Source organism: Protopterus annectens, chromosome 9.part0 (genome assembly GCF_019279795.1).
Source record: "Protopterus annectens isolate FY-2018-M chromosome 9.part0, PAN1.0, whole genome shotgun sequence".
In the NCBI taxonomy this organism is placed as follows: Eukaryota; Metazoa; Chordata; order Ceratodontiformes; family Protopteridae; genus Protopterus; species Protopterus annectens.
The window spans coordinates 933,170,358-933,194,489 of record NC_056743.1 but is presented as its reverse complement, the minus strand read 5'-3'; the positions used below and the strand labels follow the sequence as shown (position 1 = coordinate 933,194,489).

Sequence of the window (24,132 nt, the reverse complement as noted above, 5' to 3'; positions counted from 1 at the left end):
TCAAGGGCAGATCATGCCTTTTGAACTTGGTCAACTTCTTCAAAACAGTCACCAAGGCCATTGATGAGGGAAAGGCAGTCCATACAGCCTACCTTGACCTTGCAAAAGCTTTCGACACAATACCCCACTCAGGTATTATAGAGAAACTTACCAGCTTAAATGTAAACCCATATGTCACAAGATGGGTTGCAAACTGGCTAAAGGACAGAACCCACAGGGTTAGAGTAGCTGGCACCATGTCAGACTCCAAGCCAGTCACAAGTGTTGTCCCACAGGGCTCAGTCCTTGGCCCCGTGTTGTTCGGCATCTACTTCTCAGAAGTACAGGCTAACATAGGAGGACTATGGCTGACAAAGTCTGCAGATGACTGCAAACTGGGAGCCATAGTGGAAAGTACATCGGACACAGATATCCTTCAGAGGGGTCTCACGGAAACTGATAGCTGGTGCCAGAGCCATGGCCTGAAGTTAAATGCCAAAAATGTATAGTCATACCCTTCGGGAAAAACAAGGTAACCCCAAGCTACCATATAGGTGGCAATCCACTAAGCACAGAAGAGGTTATCAGGGACCTGGGGACCCAGGTTGACAGTGGCCTTTCTTTTGACACTCACATTGCTAAAGTGGTTAGAAAAACCTTCTACATTGCCCACCTGATCATGAAGGGATTCACATCCAGATCAAGTGAGGTTACTGTTCCCCTGTACTCTTCACTTATCAGACCAATGATCGAGTACAATGCCCCATTCGGGATGTATCTCACCCGACACCTGCAGCAATTGGAGAGACCCCAAAAGTTCCTCACCAAAAGGATAAAGGGTCTCCAAAATCTGTCATATGCTGCCAGACTGAAGAAACTCCAGCTCTATTCAGTCGCATACCGTCTGCTCAGAGGTGACCTGTGCCTGACATACAAGGCCATGTCCAACCCGGAATTAATGGGCATGCTCCACCTCAAAAAATCCAAATCTACCAGATCCACTAGAGCAAGTGACTTAAACCTTATCACGGATATAAATAGGACATGCTGGAGGGATAGATTTGTCACCCAAAGACTCCCTATGTTGTGGAATAAAATCCCGGTCCATGTGAGGCAGAGCACCTCGCTGGCTCTGTTCAAGAGAAATCTTGACCGGTGGATGGGAGATCATAGGTTTACCCCAGGAATCATCTCTGTGTCACTGCTGGACAGAGGCACAACAAACTAATGGGCACAGTATTTTTTAACATAAGGGGTGGCGTAAGCCACAAAAACTCTGGGCTAGGCTTATAAATGCCTTAGGGCAGATAGCCTAGTATAAACCTATGAACCTATATGTAGTCAGAAATGTATTTTTATAATAGTTTTATTTTATTTTATTTTATTTATTTTATTTTACATTTGTTGACGATGCATGTCCATTTTCATGGAGGTCTGGGAGAAAAGCTCCAAAACACAGGTTACAAAACACTTAACTAAACAATGAAGCAAAATATACATTCAAAATAAGAGCATTCTAACTTATTCTTTCTAATTTATTTTAAATGTAAGAGGAGTAGGATAGTAAGGAGATGTAGAATATTCATGAGTTATAGACAGTTATTACATTCTAGAGTGGACTATCCCGGGTAATTGAATAGCTCTTTACTCTCGATGTACTTGTTTTCCGAAGTCAAAAAAAAAAGAGAAAAGAATGCTACGCTTGGCACAGCAAAGCAGTGGGCATGACAATAAAGCTGTGTTAATCAAACCAAGTTCCTGTGTGGCTCACCACTGAAAAGAATCCTGTGCCTACTTCCTACCTGGCCAAAAAGACAGTCCACATAAAGATGTACAGGATATGACAGTATTAGCTCATAATATAATTACACAAAAAATGATTCACGTATTGTCAAAGTATGGCTATACACAATGATATGCTCTGTCTTCTAACATCCAAGTCTGTATATAGCACAATCCTGTTTTGTTTTTAGTCCTAAAGTCCTTAAAAATGTTTTAAGCATGTCCGGATCATTTTTTTCCATTGCTAGTGTGAATTTACAGCTATCCACCAAATCAGGATTTAAAGGGGCCAATTGGGAATTTATTGCATCCTATTATTTTGAACCCTAAACAAGGAAATACCAAGGAATTTGGTACAGTAGAGAGGTATGACATAAGTCTAGCATTTCTGTATTTCCAGAGCCTCAACTCACTTCTCCTAAAATGCAGATATTTTTATAACCAAAAGGCAAGTGCATATTAAGCCATAATTTCAATTTCTCACCACTCAATAGCTGTTTTGAGGTCATCATGGTTTGTTTTACTGTATAAGGAAACTTGCCTCTCCACATAATATTTTTAAACAAGAAACATCTTTATTAAATTATCATTTATGACATAAGCAATCATACATTTACATAAACGAAAACAAATCACATTGACAGATTTTCAGTTCCAAACATTATACATCACTTATCATCTATCCAGCCATTTGTCAGTCAAATACTACAAAGCCTATATAATTCCTGCATTTTGTTAAACCTCATTCCTCCTCCAAGACATTATTCTGCATGTATTGTTCCCACAATTCCTATTTTTTCTATGTAATTTGCTCCTACCCTTTTGTAAAGATCCCACTTCCAGTTCCTTTATCTCTGTTACTATATTCACAACTTTTAGTACAGTTGGTTTAAACTTTGATTTCCATTTTCTAGTAATTGTTTTTTTGGCAGCCACCAAAATTAAACCCAGAGAGGCCTTACTATGTCTAGACAATTCTGATTTTGTTTCACAGCTCAAAAAATAATTTTTTTGGTTATACCAATTTGCTCAACTGGTATTTCTGACAGAGTAGTCTGCAGGGAATTTGTCTGCCAACTCATTACACTCCCAGAGAACATGTTGCAAATTACCTCTTTCTTCCCTATAACACCTCCAATATTTGCAACCTACCTGAGGAAAACTAATTTGTAGTCTGCTTGGGCTATACCTATGCAAACACTTCCAAGCAAAGATCCTAAATCTTCCAGACATTGTTGCATATTTGGGAGCCATACATATATGCCTCATTGTTTCTTTGTGAATTGTTTCTCCAGTCTCTCATCCCACTCCTTTCTAATGTCCTCTGATTGATTCCTATACTTATCATATGATATTTTATATCCCATACTAATTATCCCTTTTTTTAACAGAAGCTTCTGTTCTAGATTCTATTAAAACCTCTACCAGTGCTGGTCTTTCACTTAGAAACCCTCTATTTCTTTGTCTTTGCATATACTCTGATTTTATTACCTTTTGCTCTCTCATTATTTGCTTGCCAATACCTTGGTTCCTTTGCCACTTTTCTGAGGTAAATTCCAGCCTCTCTTATCTATTGTAGCTACCCTTAATTGCAGTCATACCTATTAGTAGACTCTCCTTTCTTCATCCCCATGTTGGCTTAGTTCTTAGAATACTTTCTGGTACTCTATGAGTATAATACTCTGTATGGTTATTGTTATTCTCCTTAAGGATCTGCATCCACAATCCCAGACTCTCCTTGTTTCTTGATCTTCTCACGTTTCATCATCATCACTTTCTACTTTGAATTGTAGTTTTCTGCTTGTGCTGTGTATATGAGCCTTAACTGTGTAGCTCTGAAATACCCTTTCAAATCATGTAATCATAAACAACCTTGTTCTACTGGAAGGATCAACTTATCCCTCTAGACTCTTGCCCTCTTCCCCTCCCAGATAAAATCCTTCAACATTTTACTAATTTCTATCAACAACTTCTCTTCTGGTTGATAAAAATATGCCTGACCTGTGTATATAACTAGAGAGTCTAAAAACATTTTCACTGCTTGTGTCTTGCTAACCATAAAACAGAGCTTTCGATTTCTCAGCTTTTGTATTATCTTTTGTTTAGTCTCTTCCCACATATCCTTAGCTGCCATAATAGAATAATTTTAATGCATACTCCTAAGTACTTCATTTTAACATGTACCCATAAATATAGGTATTGCTGAACCATTTCATGTTTGGCTACATAGTTTACAGCTATTGCCTTCGTTTTATTTTCATTAATTTTGTATCCCAAAAAGACTTGAAACTGTCTCAGAATGTTCCACAACACTGAAATGTCATTTTCTGGTTTTATCAAATATGAAATAATATCATCTGCAAATAGAAATGCAACTATTCTTGACTACCATACCAATTATATCCTTGAATTTCTGAGTCATTTATCTTCTCTACCAATGATTCTAAATATAACGCAAATAACAAAGGGTAAAGAGGACACCATGCCTGGCTCCTCTAATCAAAACTTATCCGAGGGGAACCCCTCACTTTAATTTTAACATCGCCTTTGCCATTAGTTTAGCCATTATAGACATAAAGACTTTATAATCATGGTTTAGAACTGAAATGTGCCTATATGAAGGTGGACCTGATGGGTCTTTACAATCTTTAGGTATTACGGCAACCATCACTTTCTTCCAGGATGTTGGTGTTTCTCTTCCTTTTAAAATACTGTTAAATAAAACCTTCCAGATCTTTATCACTTTCTTCCCTCCCAGCTTCCAAACATCCACAGGAATACCACCTATTCCTGTGGACTTTCTTGTAGATTGCTTATACATTATAATTTTTATCTAATTTCTTCATATCCTGTTTTTACTCTTATCCTAACTGTTTGTAATTGAGCTTCATCTACCTCTAACCTTGGCATAATTAATTCATCCATAAACATTTCCATTTGTTCTTTTTCTTGATTTCCACATTTCTCTACTTTTATATAGATTTTCATAAACTGTCTGACATATTTCTAATACCCCTACATGACCTCTGGTTATTTTCCATTTTATATTCTCCTTAAGCTTGGCAACAACCCTTTCTAATTTCTGTTGCCTGAGTTGTTGTGCTAAATGTTTTTGTGCTTTGGAGTTATTATCAAAAAACTGTTGCTTAACAGCAATCTTTCTAAACTCTTGCATATATCAATGTAGTCCCTTATTTTCTCTTTAGCACTTTGCAATTGTACTTCTTCTTCTGTGAAATTCTCCCCATTCTACAATACTTTAAACTTTGTCAGTCCCTCAAAATAATTCTTGTTACTTCTTAACCATAGATCTTTTCCTTTGTTCTACTCTATTTTTAAACTCTACTTTAATTTTATCCCACTCTATAGTTATACTTTCAGAAGAAATTTCTATTTTCTGTAATAACTCCTGAATAATTTCCACTACCATGCAAAAGTAAGAAAAAGCATATACATTTTTCTTATATCACGTTCTTTTGCCCAGACTGTCTTCTCTTTGTATATTACAATGCCTACATTTCTTAAAACGAATTCAGAAGAAAGAAAGGGGAAACAATAGGGATACCTGTTCACGTTAGTGTCCCTATTACACACAAAAAGTACTGAAAAAGTTTACTTTATAACATGCAGTGTATGTCTTCTATTATAAAAATAATGTTATGAACAAAATTTTAATTTACTTACAGCTAACTCTTTCCTTCCTGCAAGTTTAACAAAGTCAAAAAGTCCAGTATTTCTTGTTCTGTCACATTTCTCAGTTGTGAATAATGCTATGTAATCCGACATTTATTCATCCATTTCTTAGTTGTTGGTTTTCTTCCTGCTGCTCTTTGTCTCCCAAATCCAATCTCTGGTTCATTTCCAACATAATCTTGGTTCTTGTAGTCAACTCTTGTGCTTTTTTATGTCTCTCAAGCATTTTCCTTTAGAACATTGGAAAATGTTTCACTGGCATGGTCTCTCTATATCAGAATCCTCTTCTGTTTGATAGTTCACTTTTTGTTGGACAAATCTTTGTATTTCCTCCTTTGCATGTTCTGCATCAAAAAATGATTTTGACTGACTTCTAAGATGTCTGCCCACTGAGTAACAGCTTAATTCTAGCTCTCCCAGTGTGAAAACAAAGACCTAGAAGAGATAAATTTCCTCCTACCACCAAACACTAATACATGCGAGAGATGCAATTATACAGCCAAACTGGAGGCTAAGCTCTCTCAACCCAAGACTGGATCAGACAGTCAAGAGGAGAAGGGAAATACTTGCATTACACCACCAGTCTCACATAAACCCATTAAACCAGCACTGGCAAAAAACACACATAAATACATGGAACCATACTCGGAGGCTCTAAATAAAAATCTGCATAACCAACAGAGACCTCCAAAGCAAACATCCAAGCAACCTCCACCCCCCAACACAAACCATGAAACACACTTCACAAAACCCGTGTGCAAAATAACATACCCAACATACTAGTAATAGGGGACTCTATAGTCAGGCACACTGACGTCCCACTCACTAGGCTGAATAAGGAGAAAGTTACTGTTAGCTGCCTGTCGGGTGCCAGGATCCGCCACATAACACAAGCACTCAGGTCACTCCAGAACAACTACAAATATGACTCTGTCATTGTCCATGTTGGTGTGAATGACCTGAGCCATACCTCCCTGGACTACATGAAAAGAGACATGGAAGAGCTCTCTGATCATGTAGCCCGAGCTGGTATGACTCTGACCCTTCCTGCCCTTAGCAATAATGATACCACGGTATAAAGAATTCTCGATTTCAAAAATTGGCTAAGTTTCTGGTGTCATTCAAAGGGGATCCAGTGTCTGTCTGCCTGGGATGACATTCTTGACAATCCACGCTGCTTCACTAGAGATGGCTTGCACCTGTCAACCTGAGGCTTTCGAATACTTGCCAAGGCTCTTGCCAACCCCATAGTGCCTTTTTTAGGCAAGGCTCAAAAGACAAACCCACCGCCGTAAATAGCACAAGTAACAAAAATCTGAGGGTAATGCTACTCAATGCCAGAAGTCTAAACCTCAAAATGCACACACTCGAGGTGCTCCTTAGTATGGAGAAAATCAATATATGTGCAGTAACAGAAACCTGGTTTAAGGCTCCAGAGAGCACCCCAGCACTGCCAGTCTACAACTCATACCATACATTTCGGCCACAGAACCCAAACCGAAATACAAATGGTGGGGGTGTATCCATATTCATCAAGGATATCCACACCTCCAGGTTAGTGGCACAGCACGATTCTTCAGAGATCATCCACGTGCAACTAACAATGGGCAAAACTGAAATTCAAATTGTAGCTTGCTATAGATCACCCACCATGTCCCAGGACCCCCATTCCGTGTTTCTGGAAACACTGGGAAACATAAAGGTCCTACCAAACACCCTAATATTGGGTGATTTCAATTACCCAAACATTAACTGGGAGAACTACTCAAGTACTAACTCCCTTGCCCAACTTTTCCTAGAATTTATAAACTCAAACGCCCTGGTTCAACTGGTCAACACTCCCACCAGAGGTGACAACATATTGGACCTGGTCATCACCAGAGGTCAACCCCTCACTGGTTAGATCTGACCATAAACAAATCACTTTGAATATCCATATTCCACACCCAGACCCGGACAAGAAAGCCACCATGAAAAACTTTTCAAAAGCAAACATCACGTTACTTAAGACCGAGGTGGAAAGTTTCAAAGCCCCCATGCTGAAGGATAACACTGTCCAAGCTGCAAAATCCTTTACTAATGCATTCTATGGGCAGCTACTAGAATGCATGGATCGTGCCATCCCAAGCAAAACCAAGACTCACTCCTCCAAGAAAAGGAAGCCAGTCTGGTGGACTCCTGCCATAAACAAGCTATACAATAGAAGGAGACATCCCTGATTAGTATCAGCAAGAAACTACGATCCCTCATAAAATCATCCAAGATGAGCTTTGAAAGAAAAATTGCCAAGGACACCAAAGATAACCACAAGGTATACTTTAGCTATGTCAAGAATCTAAGTGGCAATGCTCAGATCTGCTCGGAGTTAGTGCAGAGTGGCACAAAATACATTGAACCGACCGATATCGCCAACATCCTGGCAGACAGCTTCAGCGCAAACTTCACCCCCCTCTCACCTCCAAAAGGGCCCATAACCATACAAGAAGAATGTAGAGTCCCTGAAATCACAGACACTCAGGTTAAAACAGCCCTCTCCAAAGCCAAAAACACAGCATCATTGGGACCGGATGGTGTCCCAGGCTGCATCCTACACAAGCTCAAAGATGAACTAACCCCTCACCTAAACACAATGTTCAAACTCAGCCTCTCCACAGGCTACATACCCATAGAGTAGCGCACAGCAACAGTTATTCCGCTCCACAAAGATGGTGCCACAACAGACCCTGGGAACTATTGCCCTATAAGCCTGACTAGCTTGGTTTGCAAGACTATGGAGCGCATCATCATGAAACTCATTAACAGAGACATTGGGAACCTCCAAACACTGGACCCTACCCAGTTTGGCTTTGTTAAGGGCAGATCATGCCTCCTAAACCTGGTGGACTTCTTTGAGACAGTTACCAAGGCTGTAGATGAGGGAAAGGTGGTACACACAGCCTACCTTGACCTTGCTAAGGCCTTCAACACCATTCCCCATTCTGGTATTATAGACAAGCTCATCAGCCTGAACATAAACCCCTACATCACAAGATGGGTTGCCAACTGGCTCATGGACAGAACCCACATGGTGAGAGTTGCGGGAGCTAGGTCCGACTCTAAGCCGGTTACAAGTGGCATTCCCCAGGGCTCAGTCCTAGGACCCCTTCTGTTCGGCATATACTTCTCAGAGGTACAGGCAAGCACAGGAGGACTATGGCTGAACAAGTTCACAGACCACTGCAAACTAGGGGCTATAATTTACTCTCTGGCTGACACAGACATCCTCCAAAAGGATCTCACTGAAATGGATACCTGGTGTCAAAATCATGGCATCAAACTAAATGCCAAAAAGTGCATAGTCATCCCCTTTGAAAAAACAAAGTACCCACAAACTACCACATAGGTGGTAGTCCCCTAAATATGGAAGATGTAATAAGGGATCTGGGGACCCAAGTAGATAGTAACCTCACCTTTGATAATCACATTGCTAAAGTGACTAGAAAATCCTTCTACTTGGCCCACCTAATCACAAAAGGGTTCGCATCCAGATCAAAAGAGGTCATTGTGCCCATCTACTCATCACTCATCAGACCCATCTTAGAGTACAACACCCCATTTGGGATGTACCTTACAAGACACCTGCAACAGCTGGAAAGACAACAGAAGTACCTCATCAAGAGGATCAATGGCCTCAAACAGATGCCCTATGCAGCTCGACTGAAGAAACTCCAGTTGTACTTGGTTGCATACCGCCTACTCAGAGGTGATCTCTGCCTGACATACAAGGCCATGTACAACCCAGAATTGATGGACATGCTCCCCATAAAGAAAACCTTATCACCTCGAGCCACACACTCTAGGGATCTAAACCTCACCACAACAATAAATAGGATGTGCTGGAGGGATAGATTCCTGTCTCAGAGACTTCCCATGCTTTGGAACAAGATCCCAATCTACATTAGGCAGAGCTCCTCGCTAACACTCTTCAAAAGAAACCTTGACGAGTGGATGGGAAACAGAAGGTTTACCTCAGGGATCAATTCAGTGGCTCTGCTGGACAGAGGCACAGGGAACTAATCTAAGGGGGCAGCGAAAACCAACACATTCTGGCTAGGCTTATAAATGCCTTTGGGCAGATAGCCTAGTACCCACCTATGAACCTAACACCCAGCTAATAAGTGCACTGCCTGGATGCCAGGAAAAAGAAATACAGAGGACCTGAAGGAAAAACAGCTACAAAAGGTGACAAAAAACACTGACTGGGAAAAGTACTGCAGCTGTTTAGCAAAAAGCAGTGCAAGCTCCAGACATGTCATCCAGTAACCTTTAGGAAAGTATAAAGCAACTGCGCATAGATTTGAATAAAATAAATGAAAAATTGATGGAGTATATTAACTCAAACAATAAAAGGCTGGAAAAATAAAAGAAGCTTTAAACAGATACTCAGATAAGGGGATAAAACTGCAAAACTCAGAGATTGTAATGAAGAAAATGCTGGCTGAATATGAGACTGCACAAGAAGAGATGCTTCAAAAAATAATAGAATTAAAAGACAGAGAATGTAGGGAAAAACTGAGATTTTCTGTTGTACCTGAGAAGCTGGGAGAAACAGACTATATTAATTTCATGAAAGCACAAATAAACAATCGGAAAGATATTCCACAACATGAATTGTTAATTGAAAGGGCACATTGTGTGTATGTTACAAACCTGGCTATGAGAAAACAACCTAGACCTTTAATAATAAAAATGCAATTTTACCAGCAGAAGGAGTTGATTCTGACAAATCTGTGTCAGAAGAACAAACTACTAAAAGTGGGAGACAGCAGAGTATTTGTGGAGAATGACTGCTTATTGTACACCAGGCAGAGGAAGAATAAATGTACTCCATTATTCAGAGAATGCCAATAAGTAGGCATGAGATTCAAATTGCTGTACCTAGCTATCTTTAAAGTATTTTTCGCTGTTGGAACAAAAACATTTTTTGCTGAAGCACATGCTAAGAAAAAACTACAAATGTCTGTCCAACAAAAAGTGAGGTGTGAAACAGAAGGAGATTCTGCTTCTTGCACTTCTGGTAATAAAACCACAGAGAGACTGTGCCAGTGAAACATTTCCCAATGTTTCAATGGAAAATGCTTGAGAGAGAGAGAGAGAAAAAAAGCACAGGAGCTGGCTAGAAGAATCAAGAGTACACTGGAGATTAATCAGAGATATGGTTTGAGAGATGGAGATGAACAGGAATAGAACAAGAAAATCTGGAAATGTTGGACTTTCTTGGACTTTGTTGAACTTGTAGGGAACTCTAAGGCATATGCCCTATTTCATGTCATTAATGTTTATAAAAATACTCGGGGGGGTGGAGTGAGAAAGTTAACTGTAAGTAAAACCATTGTTTTCCTAAATAGTATTATTTAAATGCATGATTTTCTTTGCATGTTATAAGAAAAAGTTTTTTCAGTTATTTTTAAGTGTAATTGGGATACTGCTGTAAATAGGTGCTCCTGTTTTCTTTCTCCCTTCTCTCTTTCTCCTTGTTCCGATTTAAGAAAAGTAGGTACTGCAATGCCAAAAAAAAAGAGATTTGGTTAAAAGAGCATGACAAAAGAAAAATTAGTGTTTTTTCTCATTCTTGCATAGGGGAATGACTGGGTTAAGGCCATTAGCTTTATATAGTAACACGTATTAACAAAAATCAAGTAAATGAAACAGAATATTGAATATTATAGGTTTTTGTTCTAGTAAACAGTTTTGTATCTGGTTCTCATGTCTCTTGCAGGCAATCTAATAAAGAGAAATGGCTTGGAGAAAATGTTTTCTGAAAGTAATCGTGTTTTCCCAGCTGAGAGAGCTATAAAGATAAGGCAAAACCAGACAACACTTAATAGAATCACAGGCTCTACCATGCATTCTGGCATAGATAATCTTTCTTTCTGTTTAGCTTGAGTCTGTGTATGTAGTTGTCAGTTTGAAAAGCAATGGTGGTAAATGATGTACTCACATACAAATTGGTTCAGCAATATCCATACTTGTGGGGACATGATAAAATGCAGTATTTAGGAGTATGGATTAAAAATTATACCATTGTGGCAGTTAAGGATATGTGGGAAGAGACTAAACAAAAGATAATACAAAAAATGAGAAAATAGAAGCTCTGTCATGTGGATATCGATAGTAAGATACAAGCAGTTAAAATGTTTTATTTCCTTTAGTCTTATACATAGGTAAGGCATATTTTTATGATCCAGAGGAGAAGTTGTGGATAGCAATTAATAAAGAGCTCAAGAATTTTATCTGGGAAGGGAAGATATCAAGAGTCAACTGGGATAAGCTTATTCTTCCGATAGAACAGGCAGATTGAGATTACATAGCACAAGCAGGAAACTATAATTCAAAGTGGAAAGAGATGATGATGAAACAGGGGGGGGAGCTCAAGAACCACGGAGAGACTGGGATTTTAGATACAGACCTTTAAACAGAGCAACAATTATTATACAGCATATTATACAGCATATTATATTCATAAAGTAGCAGAAGGTACTTTATGAGCTAAGCCAGTATGGGAATGGAGAAAGGAGATTCTACCAATAGGGATGACTGCAATTAGGGATACAGACAATAGACAGGAGGGGACCTAAATATATGGGAGAAAACTGGCAAAGTAACCAAGGTATTGGGAGCAAATAACTAGAGAAGGAAAGGTAATAGAATGGGAAGACACCAAGAACTTATGTAGAATGCAGGTTAGAGATTGCCTCTACTATCAAGGATTGATATCAGAGTATAGGCAAAGAGAAAGAAATAGGGTGGTTCTAAACAAAAGACCAGCACTGGTAGAGTTTTTGGTAGAATCTAGAACAGAAGTTGCCATTAAGAAAGGAATAATTAGTAGAGCATACAAAATATTGCATGATAACTATAAGAATCAATCAGAGGATGTTAGGAAGGATTGGGAAGAGAGATTGGATAAGCAATTTACAAGTAAACAATGAGGGGATATATGTATGTCTTCAAAATATGCAACAAAATCTAGAAGATTTAGGATCTTTGCCTGGAAGTGCTTACATAGGTATTTTTATACCCAAGCAAACTCCAAAGATTTTTTTTCTCAGGTAGACAGCAAATGTTGGAGGTGTGATGGGGAAGAAAGAGGTGGCATATTTTCTGGGAGGGTAATGAGTTGGCAGACTTTAAAGATTTCCTGCGGACTGCTGTGTTGTAGATGCTGGGTGGGCAGATTGGTGTGACGAGAAAAAATATTTTTTGAGTTATGATACATAATCAGAATTCAGTAGACATAATAATTAAGGCCTTGCTGAGTCTAATTATGATGGTTGCCAAAAAAGCAATTACTAGAAAATGGAAATCAAAGTCTTAACAAACTTTAATAGAAGCAGCTGAGATAGTAACAAAGATAAAACAACTGGAACTGGGATCTTTAGAAAATGGTAGGAACAAATTACATAGTTAAAATGGGAAATGTGGGATCTATACATGCAGAGGAGGAATGATTTAAAGGCAGGAGTTGAATGAGCTGTGTAATGGTTGACTGACAATGACTGGATATATTAAATGTTGTATATTGTTTGCAGCCACAGTTGTGTTAGCACGGTTTGTAATATATAATGTTTGCATCAGATTGTGTCGCTATGGTTTATTTTTATTTATATAAATGTAAGATTGCCTACGTCATACATGATAATTTAATAAAGATATTTCATGTTCAAAAAAAATATATGATTTTGACCCTTCAGGAAAAGTATTCTGAAAATGGCTGGATACAGCAACTTGAATCTTAAACCTGCTTTTTGACATGCCCTGATTGCTGGAGTAAATGTATTCCTCTTTTACCTGGTGTACAGTGAATAATCATTTTCCACAAACACACTACTGTCTCCAATTTTTAATACTTTGCACTTTTTCTACAGTTGTGTCAGAATCAATTCTTCCTGCTGGCATGATTCCATCTTTACTAATATGCTGCAGGATTCTTCATCTTTTGTGACTGATTTTCTTTCTAGTTCTCTGAATTTCTTTTTTTGTTGGCATCCAGGCAGTGCACTTACTAGCCAGTTACTGAAATTTACCCAAAATGACAAATTCACTGGCTCTGTTTTCTGAGTTTCTGTTTTCATGCAGAGAGAGCTGAAATTAAGCTGTTACTCAGTGCACAACCATCTTGGAAGCCTCCCTCAAAATATTGTTTTTCTTTTTTTCGCTCTTCTCATAATATGACCAGAAGAGACTATCTGAAACACTTCCGACTCTTCATGGTTGCTCCCCCTTAAACCAATCAAATATTTTCATGTAGTTTCACAGGGTTTCATCTGTAATAAGTATAGGATTTTCACTTGAACTGCTTTGTGATATAGATAAGGATCTACTACTCCCAATTCATCCTATGAAGGCTGGCTATACCATAGGTTCAACATTGGTAACTGAGCCATGATGGGGCTTACATGCTAAACTGTACATGTAGTAGCTGGAATTTGGCATGCAGAGCACTGAACATGAGGCTGGTAATGAATGTCAAACCAACAGCTGTGCAGAGATCACGGTGATTAAGGCTTAGTTAGAAAAAAAAATAGTGTGTGCGGTCAACACGCATGGTAGAAGTGAAACTTCTGTAAAGAAGTGCTAAGGGAAGCAAATGGTAGAGTACAGTACAATATAAGCTCCTTCACACTTCCTTACAAAAGTTTTGCTTCTACCATGCATGACGACCATGCACATTATCCTTTGTAATATAGATATTAGTGTTGACTGGAGCAGAGTTCTGTTGAGGGTGGTGATTTTAATAAGATATTTACTCCAGGCACAGAAACATTATTTGATAGAAATGACTATCACAGGTTCATAGGTGTGCACTTGGCTAATGACTACAATGGCCTTTTTATGCCTAGCCATGCATCCCAAATCTCTGATAAGTACTGGTACCCTTGATAAGTGTAAGCACGGCGTGGGAGATTAAACATTTACAAGCAGGGGCCTGGGACATGAACCATTTACAGGCTACCTGTGTCCATTAGAGACACAGGTACCAAGCCAGGGATGAATTTCCTGTTCCCTATCCAATTGTTCAAGTTTCACTTGAATTGCGGTAGGGAGGAACTCATTCATATGGGTGGAGAGTCTGTTCCAGAGAAAGGGTAATCTCTAGGATACATACCTGTCCAGCAGGTCCTATTTATATCACAGACAAGGTTTAAGTCTTTAGAATGGGTAATACTGGTGCTGTTTGTTTTGTGAATATGCATGGGGTCAATCAGGGTGGAGTCTGACAATGCCTTCTATGTGAGACAGAATACAGGGATAGGGCCTTGATGTGGTTTGTATAAGAAATGTTACTTATGTCCTGTATTGTTTTAGTGAGGGACCTCTGTGGACATTCCAGTTATGGGATGCGCCTGGTTATGGGGCACTGTACTCAATGACAGGGCTGATGAATGCTGAACACAGTGGACCTACATGCCATACCTTTGCTTATAAGTTGCACAACATAGAATGAGTTAATTACTGTAGACACGCAATGATTAATGGCTGGATTAATGTCTATGTGTGTCCACAAGTCCCTGATTAGTTCCTCATTATTGGGTCAACTCTTAGGGGAGCGTTGTCAATATGATAGATAACAGGGGTGGATACTATTATGTATTTCTTGTCATTTAGTTTTAATTCATGGCTATGACACAAATTATTTGTCTATGTTAACCCTTCCTGGTGAACATCTCTGTCTGTGGGCATTTCTATGACTGCTGCTAATTTGCAATCATCTGTAAATTTGGTCAACCAGAGGCCCTTGGCATTGGCCTTGACTTCAGTGAAGTAAACGGCTTATCTGAGCAACAGGAAAGTTTTACAGGGCAGCATGTACCAGATGGAAATTGTAGTGGGAAAAACAAGGTTACCCCTAGCTACCATATAGGTGGCAATCCACTGAGCACAGAAAAAGTCATCAGGGATCTGGGGACCCAGGTTGACAGTAGCCTTTCGTTTGACACTCATGTTGCTAAAGTAGTTAGGAAAACCTTCTATATCGCCCACCTGATCATGAAGGGATTCACATCTAGATCAAGGAAGGTCATCGTCCCCCTGTACTCATCACTCATTAGACCTATGATTGAGTACAATGCCCCGTTCGGAATGTATCTGACCAGACACCTGCTGCAGCTTGAAAGGCCCCAAAAGTTCCTCACCAAAAGGATAAAGGGTCTCAAAAATATGTCTTATGCTGCCCGACTGAAAGAACTCCAGCTCTATTCAGTCTCATACCGCTTGCTCAGAGGTGACCTGTGCCTGACATATAAGGCCATGTCAAATCCAGATTTGATGAATATGCTTCACCTCAAAAAATCTAGATCCCTCAGAACCACAAGGGCGGGAGACTTAAACCTTGACACGGTTATAAATAGAACATGCTGGAGGGACAGATTTATCACCCAGAGACTCCCTGTGCTGTGGAACAAAATCCCGGTACATGTGAGGCAGAGCACCTCGCTGGCCTTGTTCAAGAGGAATCTTGACCAATGGATGGGAGATCGCAGATATACCCCAGGGATTACTTCAGTGTCACTGCTTGACAGAGGCACAACAAAATAATAGGCATAGTTTTTATTCAAACTAAAGGGGTGGCGAAAGCCACATAACTATGGGCTAGGCTTATAAATGCCCTTGGGCAGATAGCCTAGTATGAACCTATGAACCTATGAACCTATGTACAGAGTATGAAAAGCAGTATCCACAAGTTGTTTATGCTCTTTAATAATGAAATAAAGTAAGCAAGTAGCATACCTCTTAACTGTCCAGATTTTTGCAAAATGTCCAGATCTTTGCCTCCTATTTTTGGTCTGATCCATGCAAAATTTGTAGTTTCCTGGCAAATTTCTGAATATTGAAGTCACTAAATAATGTCATACATTTGAGTTATAGACTTCATATTCTTCAGAAAATGCATGTTAACACAAATCCTGTCATTTCCAGCAATTTTTTATGTTTATAAGAGCAATAGTTAAAAATCTGTCCCTGATTTGGGGCCTATTACAGAGAGAGAGGAGTTGACTTTAGAGATATATTGAGTAGAGGGTTAATTAGAAACATGCACACACTTTTTTTCTGGATAGGGGAGGGGTATTCTATTCACAGGAGGCAAACCTGGAACCTTTGAAGGGAAGAAAAGTATCAGTGGTAGAGTAGACACAGATTATGGTATAGGAGGTGCTGAAAACAAATTAGATATGGACAGAGAGGGAACATAGGATGGAAACTTTTGAACAAAATGTGTCCATTGTTATAAGAATGCCTTTTTGTACTGCACAGCTTATAAACAAAGGGATTGAATTTAGATCTGTGTATCTATTTGTCTCCTTATAAACAAAGGGATTGTATTTAGATCTGTGTATCTATTTGTCTCCTTATAAACAAAGGGATTGTATTTAGATCTGTGTATCTATTTGTCTCCTTATAAACAAAGGATTGTATTTAGATCTATGTATCTATTTGTCTCCTTATAAACAAAGGGATTGTATTTGGATCTATGTATCTATTTGTCTCCTTATAAACAAAGGGATTGTATTTGGATCTGTGTATCTATTTGTCTCCTTGTAAACAAAGGGATTGTATTTAGATCTATGTATCTATTTGTCTCCTTATAAACAAAGGGATTGTATTTAGATCTGTGTATCTATTTGTCTCCTTATAAACAAAGGGATTGTATTTAGATCTGTGTATCTATTTGTCTCCTTATAAACAAAGGATTGTATTTAGATCTATGTATCTATTTGTCTCCTTATAAACAAAGGGATTGTATTTGGATCTATGTATCTATTTGTCTCCTTATAAACAAAGGGATTGTATTTGGATCTGTGTATCTATTTGTCTCCTTGTAAACAAAGGGATTGTATTTAGATCTATGTATCTATTTGTCTCCTTATAAACAAAGGGATTGTATTTAGATCTGTGTGTCTATTTGTCTCCTTATAGACAAAGGGATTGTATTTAGATCTGTGTATCTATTTGTCTCCTTATAAACAAAGGGATTGTATTTAGATCTATGTATCTGTCTCCTTATAAACAAAGGGATTGTATTTAGATCTGTGTATCTGTCTCCTTATAAACAAAGGTATTGTATTTAGATCTGTGTATCTATTTGTCCCTTTTACTCAGCCCTCATTATGCCAGTCATTGAATATAATGCCCACTTTGGCATGAAATCCAGAGAGAAGAAGTGCCTGTATAGAACATATATACCATGTATCTTGCATAAACAGAATTTATTTATTTCTAATTGCACACAGACACATGCAACAACTGGAATGCCCACAGAGGTACCTTACTAAAAGGATACAAGACCTAAACAATATGTCTTGCATTGACCGACTCAAAGCCTTGTCACTATACTCTGTATTTTCCAGACTGTTAAGAGGTGACCTGTGTCTGGCATATAAGACATCCTCCGACCCTATATTGATGGATGTTCTGCACATCAGCAAGTCAAATAGCATCTGAAATACTCAGTCTAAGGATATTAACCTTTTCTTTAACATCAACAGAACAATCTGGAGTGAAAAATATATATTGCAGAGGATACCACTGCTCTGGAACAGACTCCCCAGCCACATAAAACAAAGTTCATCCCTGTCCATAATCAAGTACAACTTGGATCTATTGATAGGAAACAGAAAATTGCCCCAGGACTGCCCCTGTACTAATAATGGACAGAGACAGTTTGTAATTGCTTTATCCCATGCTTGTGCCCCCTCATATTACCTATGCTATACTATGATCCCAGTTACTCTCATTAAGAGTAATATATAAACTATCGACCATGGGATATGTAAGGCAAATTTATAACCAAATGGGATAAGTTCATTCAAGCACAAGAAGGGAGGAACGTGTCTATGCTTAAAATCACACTTGAAGACAGCTAGCCTAGTACTTATCTATGAGCCTATGAAAATGATGGAATTAAAGCGATAGAACAGTGATGGGGTGATGGTTTTGTAGCAGGAGCTGAGGAAATTGCACTAGAGAATGTACATGTACAAAGAATGAGGTGCAAGGTAAGATCACACCCTTGAATGTGCTACTGGCTATATTGGAGAAGCCAAAATACGAAGGGTAGTTTGGGTATGGGTTGAGCAGGATGGTGCAAAAGAGTGGAAAGGGTTATGACAGTGCTAAAGTGAGTGGCTGCATTAGTTGAAGAACGTGTACAAAACATGTCAAATGTATAACCACACACTGTTGCAGGGATTCAGTGCTTTAAAGGATGAAGAGAACCTGTAGAATTTCCTACAGATTTGTGTAGAATGGTCTGGATAAATAAGGGGAAATGCTGCAAGATAGGCTTCAAAAAGGACTTGGTGGGAGGGATCACCTGGATTAACCAAGTGGAGTGCTAAAGGAGATATGGAGGATCTGCTGAATTTTAAGCCCATCTCATAACTAATCAGACATTTACTTAAGGGGTTGGGGTCTTATTTTGCAGTGCAAGGGTGGCGATTGCAGTGAATGCAGAGCTATCAGAAAGCATTAATATAAGAAAGAGTGTAAGGCCAGTTTAACTTTTGTGTGAGATACTACTTATTTTGTTGATGGATCTTTTAGCCCAACAAATAAGGGGCATTCTAGTTAGGTGCTATGGTTCAGGTGGTCATTTAATTTATTGACAGATGACTGGATGTTCTTAAGGGACATGAAAAGTGTCTGCCTTCTGCTCTGAGAATATCAAGGAGTTTGGTTGACTAGCTAGAATATGACTTCATAAAGCCAGATCAGTGATCATACTGCTGGCTCAGGCTAAAGTGATGCGTCAGACCTTGGTAGAGGAGACTACAGGACCAATGTGTTTGAACTTGATGATAAAATCAAGTGTCTGATACTAGACAGAAGAATCTATTACATGGGGGATTGCATACATGAATCTTCCAGAAACAGAAACACTTCACACTTGAAAGGTGGTGACAGAAAAATAGAGGTGAAAGTGGGGAGTGCCAATGGTGTGAATGACACGCAGAGCAGGTACATATGTGGTATGTACTGGAAATGCAAGAATGTAAGTGATTTGCTGATGCAAACTTAGATGATGTGGTTACAAGCATATTAGCAAGAAATGCAGTCATTTTGAACTTTGGAGTAGAAGGAGGCATGTTGGCCTTCAGGTTATAGAAGAAGAAGTAGCTCTTAAGAAAGAAAAAGAGAAAGTCTGGAGCTTTTTTTGTTTGTTTGTAATCAAAGAGAGGGGTTCAGGTGTCTAGGCAGCAAGACGTTTCCCTGTAGTACATTTGACTGGGGACACATGGCTGAAGTGACATTCAGCTGCAGAGAAATATGGCTGTTTGCAAATTCCCTATGGGCAAAGAAAAGTGCACACTGCCATGCTCACAGCTTTAATAACCAAATGCACGGCGGCAGAAGGAGTAATGAGTGTTGTGCTCAGTGTACAGTACATACTTATGTAACTACAACATGTAGAAGTGTGCTACAGCATGGAGGAAATCCTGCAGAATACTGTAGTCATATGTATGCTCCAGTATGCATTTTAGGTAATGTTCCCTAGACACTGTGAAGGGGTTAGTGGTTCACACAGTCCAATTATAAAGGCACTGCCCATTGTGCACTGCATTCTTGCTGCTACTGACATGCCCTCTGGCCAGCCTGCTGCTGATGCCTACCATATTGTCTGCTGTCTCATGTTCCTTTGGGGACCATGGACATTGTTTTCTTCCTGTGCATTTTGTTATTAAAGCTGTGAGCATGGCAGTGTGCACTTTTCTTTGCCCACAGGGAATTTGCAAACAGTCATATTTCTCTGCAGCTGAATAACACTTCAGTCATGTGTCCCCAGTCAAATGTACCACATGGAAATGTCTTGCTGCCTAGGCGCCTGAACCCCAAAGAGAGACATGACAATGTTAAGAAAAGTAAAAGCAAATGAGAGTTGCAAAGACTGGAAAGAGTCCAAGAGCATTTATACTATAAGCACATTAGGTGGCATATTATGGGTTGTCAGTCTGTGGGCTCTGGGCAAGAGGAATGGTCCATATTTGTCAAGCAGAGGAGACAAATGCTGTGATATAGGTCCTGTTGGTCTTTACATGAGATGGTTTTGGTTACTGGGTGGTGATTAATATATGGGGTAGAGGGCAGCTTCAGGATACTGAATATCCACTTAGAGCATGGGATAGTGATGAATACACCAATTCATGAAAGAGCATACTCTTAGTGTCCACATTTTACACTGCTGTGGGGTGATGTGGGTGAGATGGAGGCGTGACTTCTGGTTGTTCAGTGCACACACAGGGCATATACTCATTAACTCGTTTTTTACGTTTGTCACATATTGAGTGTATATTGCTTCTTTAGTGCTGCACTAAATTCATTATTTAATTACTACGTGACAATGTATTTAGTGGAGGTTTTCTGCAGCATGTGTTGCCTTGGAGCTAATAAAACGCCTACAGCAAAACTGTAGGAATGGTCCTTGCTGTTTCTGGCATTGCACTTGAAAATGGATCCATTATCTGTCTGGAAGGGGTAGTCCTAGTAACTGTGAAATGAAACTATATGACTTCTTAGTTTATTTTCACATAGTGCAAGCAGAAAAGGACATCTAGTGCTTCAGATCTTATTTAGCCTAAATGAAATGGGATACAAACTCATTAAAGCCACCCCTTCATTTCATTTTGTTTTTATTCTGAAGGTGCAAGTCATAAACATTTTCGGTTTTATTGGAAGTATCAATATGCCCCCTCCACCACAGCATGAAACTTAAGTAAAGTGTGTGTGTGTGTGTGTGTGTGTGTGTGTGTGTGTGTGTGTGTGTGTGTGTGTGTGTGTGTGTGTGTGTGTGTGTGTGTGTGTGTGTGTGTGTGTGTGTGTGTGTGTGTGTGTGTGTGTGTGTGTGTGTGTGTGTGTGTGTGTGTGTGTGTGTGTGTGTGTGTGTTTGTGTTAAGGCAGAGTAGTTGCACAGCAAACTCTCACTACCGTGCCTAAAGAAGTTTCCCTTCAAAACTGTAATGGCTGCCTGGGAGATGGCCTCCTGTGATCAGTGCTTATCCTCTGGGGAACAAATAGCCTGACTAGGTTAGAGCAGGACTAATGGTTGGAAGATAATGACGAGAAAAAATACATAAAAACATGCATGACAGTAAACAGAACACATAAAAATGTGTTACATTAACTTTGGCATGCATGGTTGAATGGCAAAACGCTAAGAATTCAGACCAATCACATTGAACACACAAATATATGTATATATATATATATATATATATATATATATATATATATATATATATATATTCCAGCTTTACTTCATGATAATAATTGATTCAATAGTGGTCACTTTTGGAAAATGCCTTGGCTTAAAGCAATGAGGGATTGAAAAATGTCAACTCATCAGCATGTAATGAAAAATGGTCTACACCTCTAAACCCATAAATTGTGCTACTTGTACTAAGGACTTTTATATCTTTATTTGGTTTACACTATTTATCTCACAAAGCCCGAGTGTCTCTGTGTCATGTCAGTCTTTGGCTGATTGACCTTTAGACCACAATGTTATCCTTGATCTCACCAAAGAAGCCAAATCAATTCATCTTCCTGAAGTGCTGGCGTTAGTTAATTGGACAGACATAACAATCGTCTGGGTGGGTGGATTTATGTCCTAGATCAGACATTTTCTTGCATGCTTTGCATTAGGTTATGGATATTCCCTTTAATTTTGCTTTTCTGTTTGGCTAATAGCTGATTCGTTATCTTAAGAAAACTAAATAATGATTGCTGCCTTTCATACTGATGGCTTCCTTAGTAAATTAAAAAGAGGATTGGTGGTTAAGGCTAATGATCCTGCACACAAGACGGTACATGAGTGAAATTTATTCATGTTTATTCAACCTTCCAGACCAGTTTTGATAATCAACGATTTCAAAAACTTTACTTTCAGAAAACAAAACTGGTAGCAGGAAATGAAGGAAAAAAACTTCAAGATCAGACATATTTAATGATAGTAAGCTAACTAGAAGGCACTTTGCAGATAAAACAATGCTCATTTAACAACAATCATTATAAGACATCATGTGTAGTGTAAGTAAAAACAACACATTCTTTCAGTAATGTCTGCAAAGCAACATAAGATATAGTGACAGTAATCTTAGAGTCGCAATTCACACAGCTGTTTGGCCTTTATTTGCTGAACTATACAGCACAGTAAACACTGCAGAGCTACAGTTAACAGACTTGGTACATAATATTCATTGCCTGGGCTCAATGTTCATTCAGCTGAGACCAGCAGGATGACATATGTACTATATCCAACTTGTACAGTGGCATACCTTATGAAATTGATATGACAGTTATATTTATCAAAATGTATGACTCATATAGTACAAAGTCAACATGTTCTCATAAAAAACAATATAAACAAATTAATTCTGTGCTAACTCAACTGTAGGACACAGTGTTTAGACTCATGATAATTTGTTCCCATTAATGCAGTACAAAAGGAAATACACTTATTTATTCAGGAACACAGCCTGCTCATAGCTTCCTTGCATTAAAACAGTTTAAAGTTTCTCTTTCCTATGAAATAGTGCATTACTTTATTTTAAAAATAATTTAACTTTGTACAACAGACTTACTCTTTATTTATTCTCTTGCAGGAACTCCAAAGCCGAAACTTCTGGCGGTCTGTAATGGCAGAAATCACTGGCACTTTAATCTTTATCTTAGTGGTGTTAGGGGCTTCATCCCCTGGTCAAGAAGGACCCACTGCCATTTTACAGATAGCACTAGCTGCAGGATTCTCAGCTGTCAGCCTTAATCACTGCTTTGGAGAGATCAGTGGGGCCCAGATAAATCCAGCTATAACCCTTGCATTTCTCTGTACCCGAAAACTGGACTTTCTGTACTGCATTTCGCACATTGTCGCACAGTGCTTGGGAGCCATTATGGCAACTGGCATATTATTCCTATTGCTCCCTAACAAAAGCACAGCAGGACAACTAGTCAGTAGGGTGAGTGCCATTAACTTAACTCACTATTCTGGTTTTTATTCCTCTTTGCATGTTGAAGTCTAAAAAGAAAGTGTGTCAACATAATGGAAAAGAAAATATTTTTTACAATATTTTTTCTGCACTCTTTCCCCTTGTGTTTGTCTGTGACTTTGGGTAACTGCACTTCAGTCCTTTACTGAAGTAGCTTTTGGAGCAGTGCATTATGAATATACTCTTCGCACCTTACTCAGTATACTGACAAATGAACCTCTTCACTGTGATATTTCACTGGATCGTTTTTTATATAGTATTGATTTCTTAGCTTTTTTCCTCAGTGCAACTCTAGGTATATATTGTTAATGGTAACAGGTTATCCCTCGGAGTATCCCATTGTCTTGTAGTCTACTTTTCTAGATGACTGATTTGGATCTATCAAAGAGAGCTTTTATTAGAATGCACATAAACTAGTGAAATATTTACCTTATACTTACTTTTTGAAGTCAACTGTCAGCTCTGCTTAGAATCCCCTTTCCAAAAAACCTGTACATTTTCAAGAACCAAGTTTAAATTACCATTCTAGGTGTTAAATAAGTGCAATTTATTAAATTTAGTTTACAAGTTTGGTTGAGTACTACTTCAATAGGACTTCTGAGGAATGAATTGTATTATTTATTTATTTAGTTACGCTTTGTTAACCATGTTAGTA

At 38.8% G+C, this 24,132-nt stretch overlaps 1 protein-coding gene across 1 annotated transcript in view; it reads left to right on the top strand.

Moving 5' to 3' along the window:
- The window catches only part of LOC122811677 (aquaporin-4-like), a 99,495-nt gene that overhangs the window by 10,966 nt on the left and 64,397 nt on the right, over positions 1-24,132 (top strand). Inside the window, exon 2 of the mRNA XM_044083676.1 lies at positions 23,094-23,447. Coding sequence (XP_043939611.1) covers positions 23,094-23,447 — 354 coding nt within the window. The remainder of the gene's footprint in view (positions 1-23,093; positions 23,448-24,132) is intronic.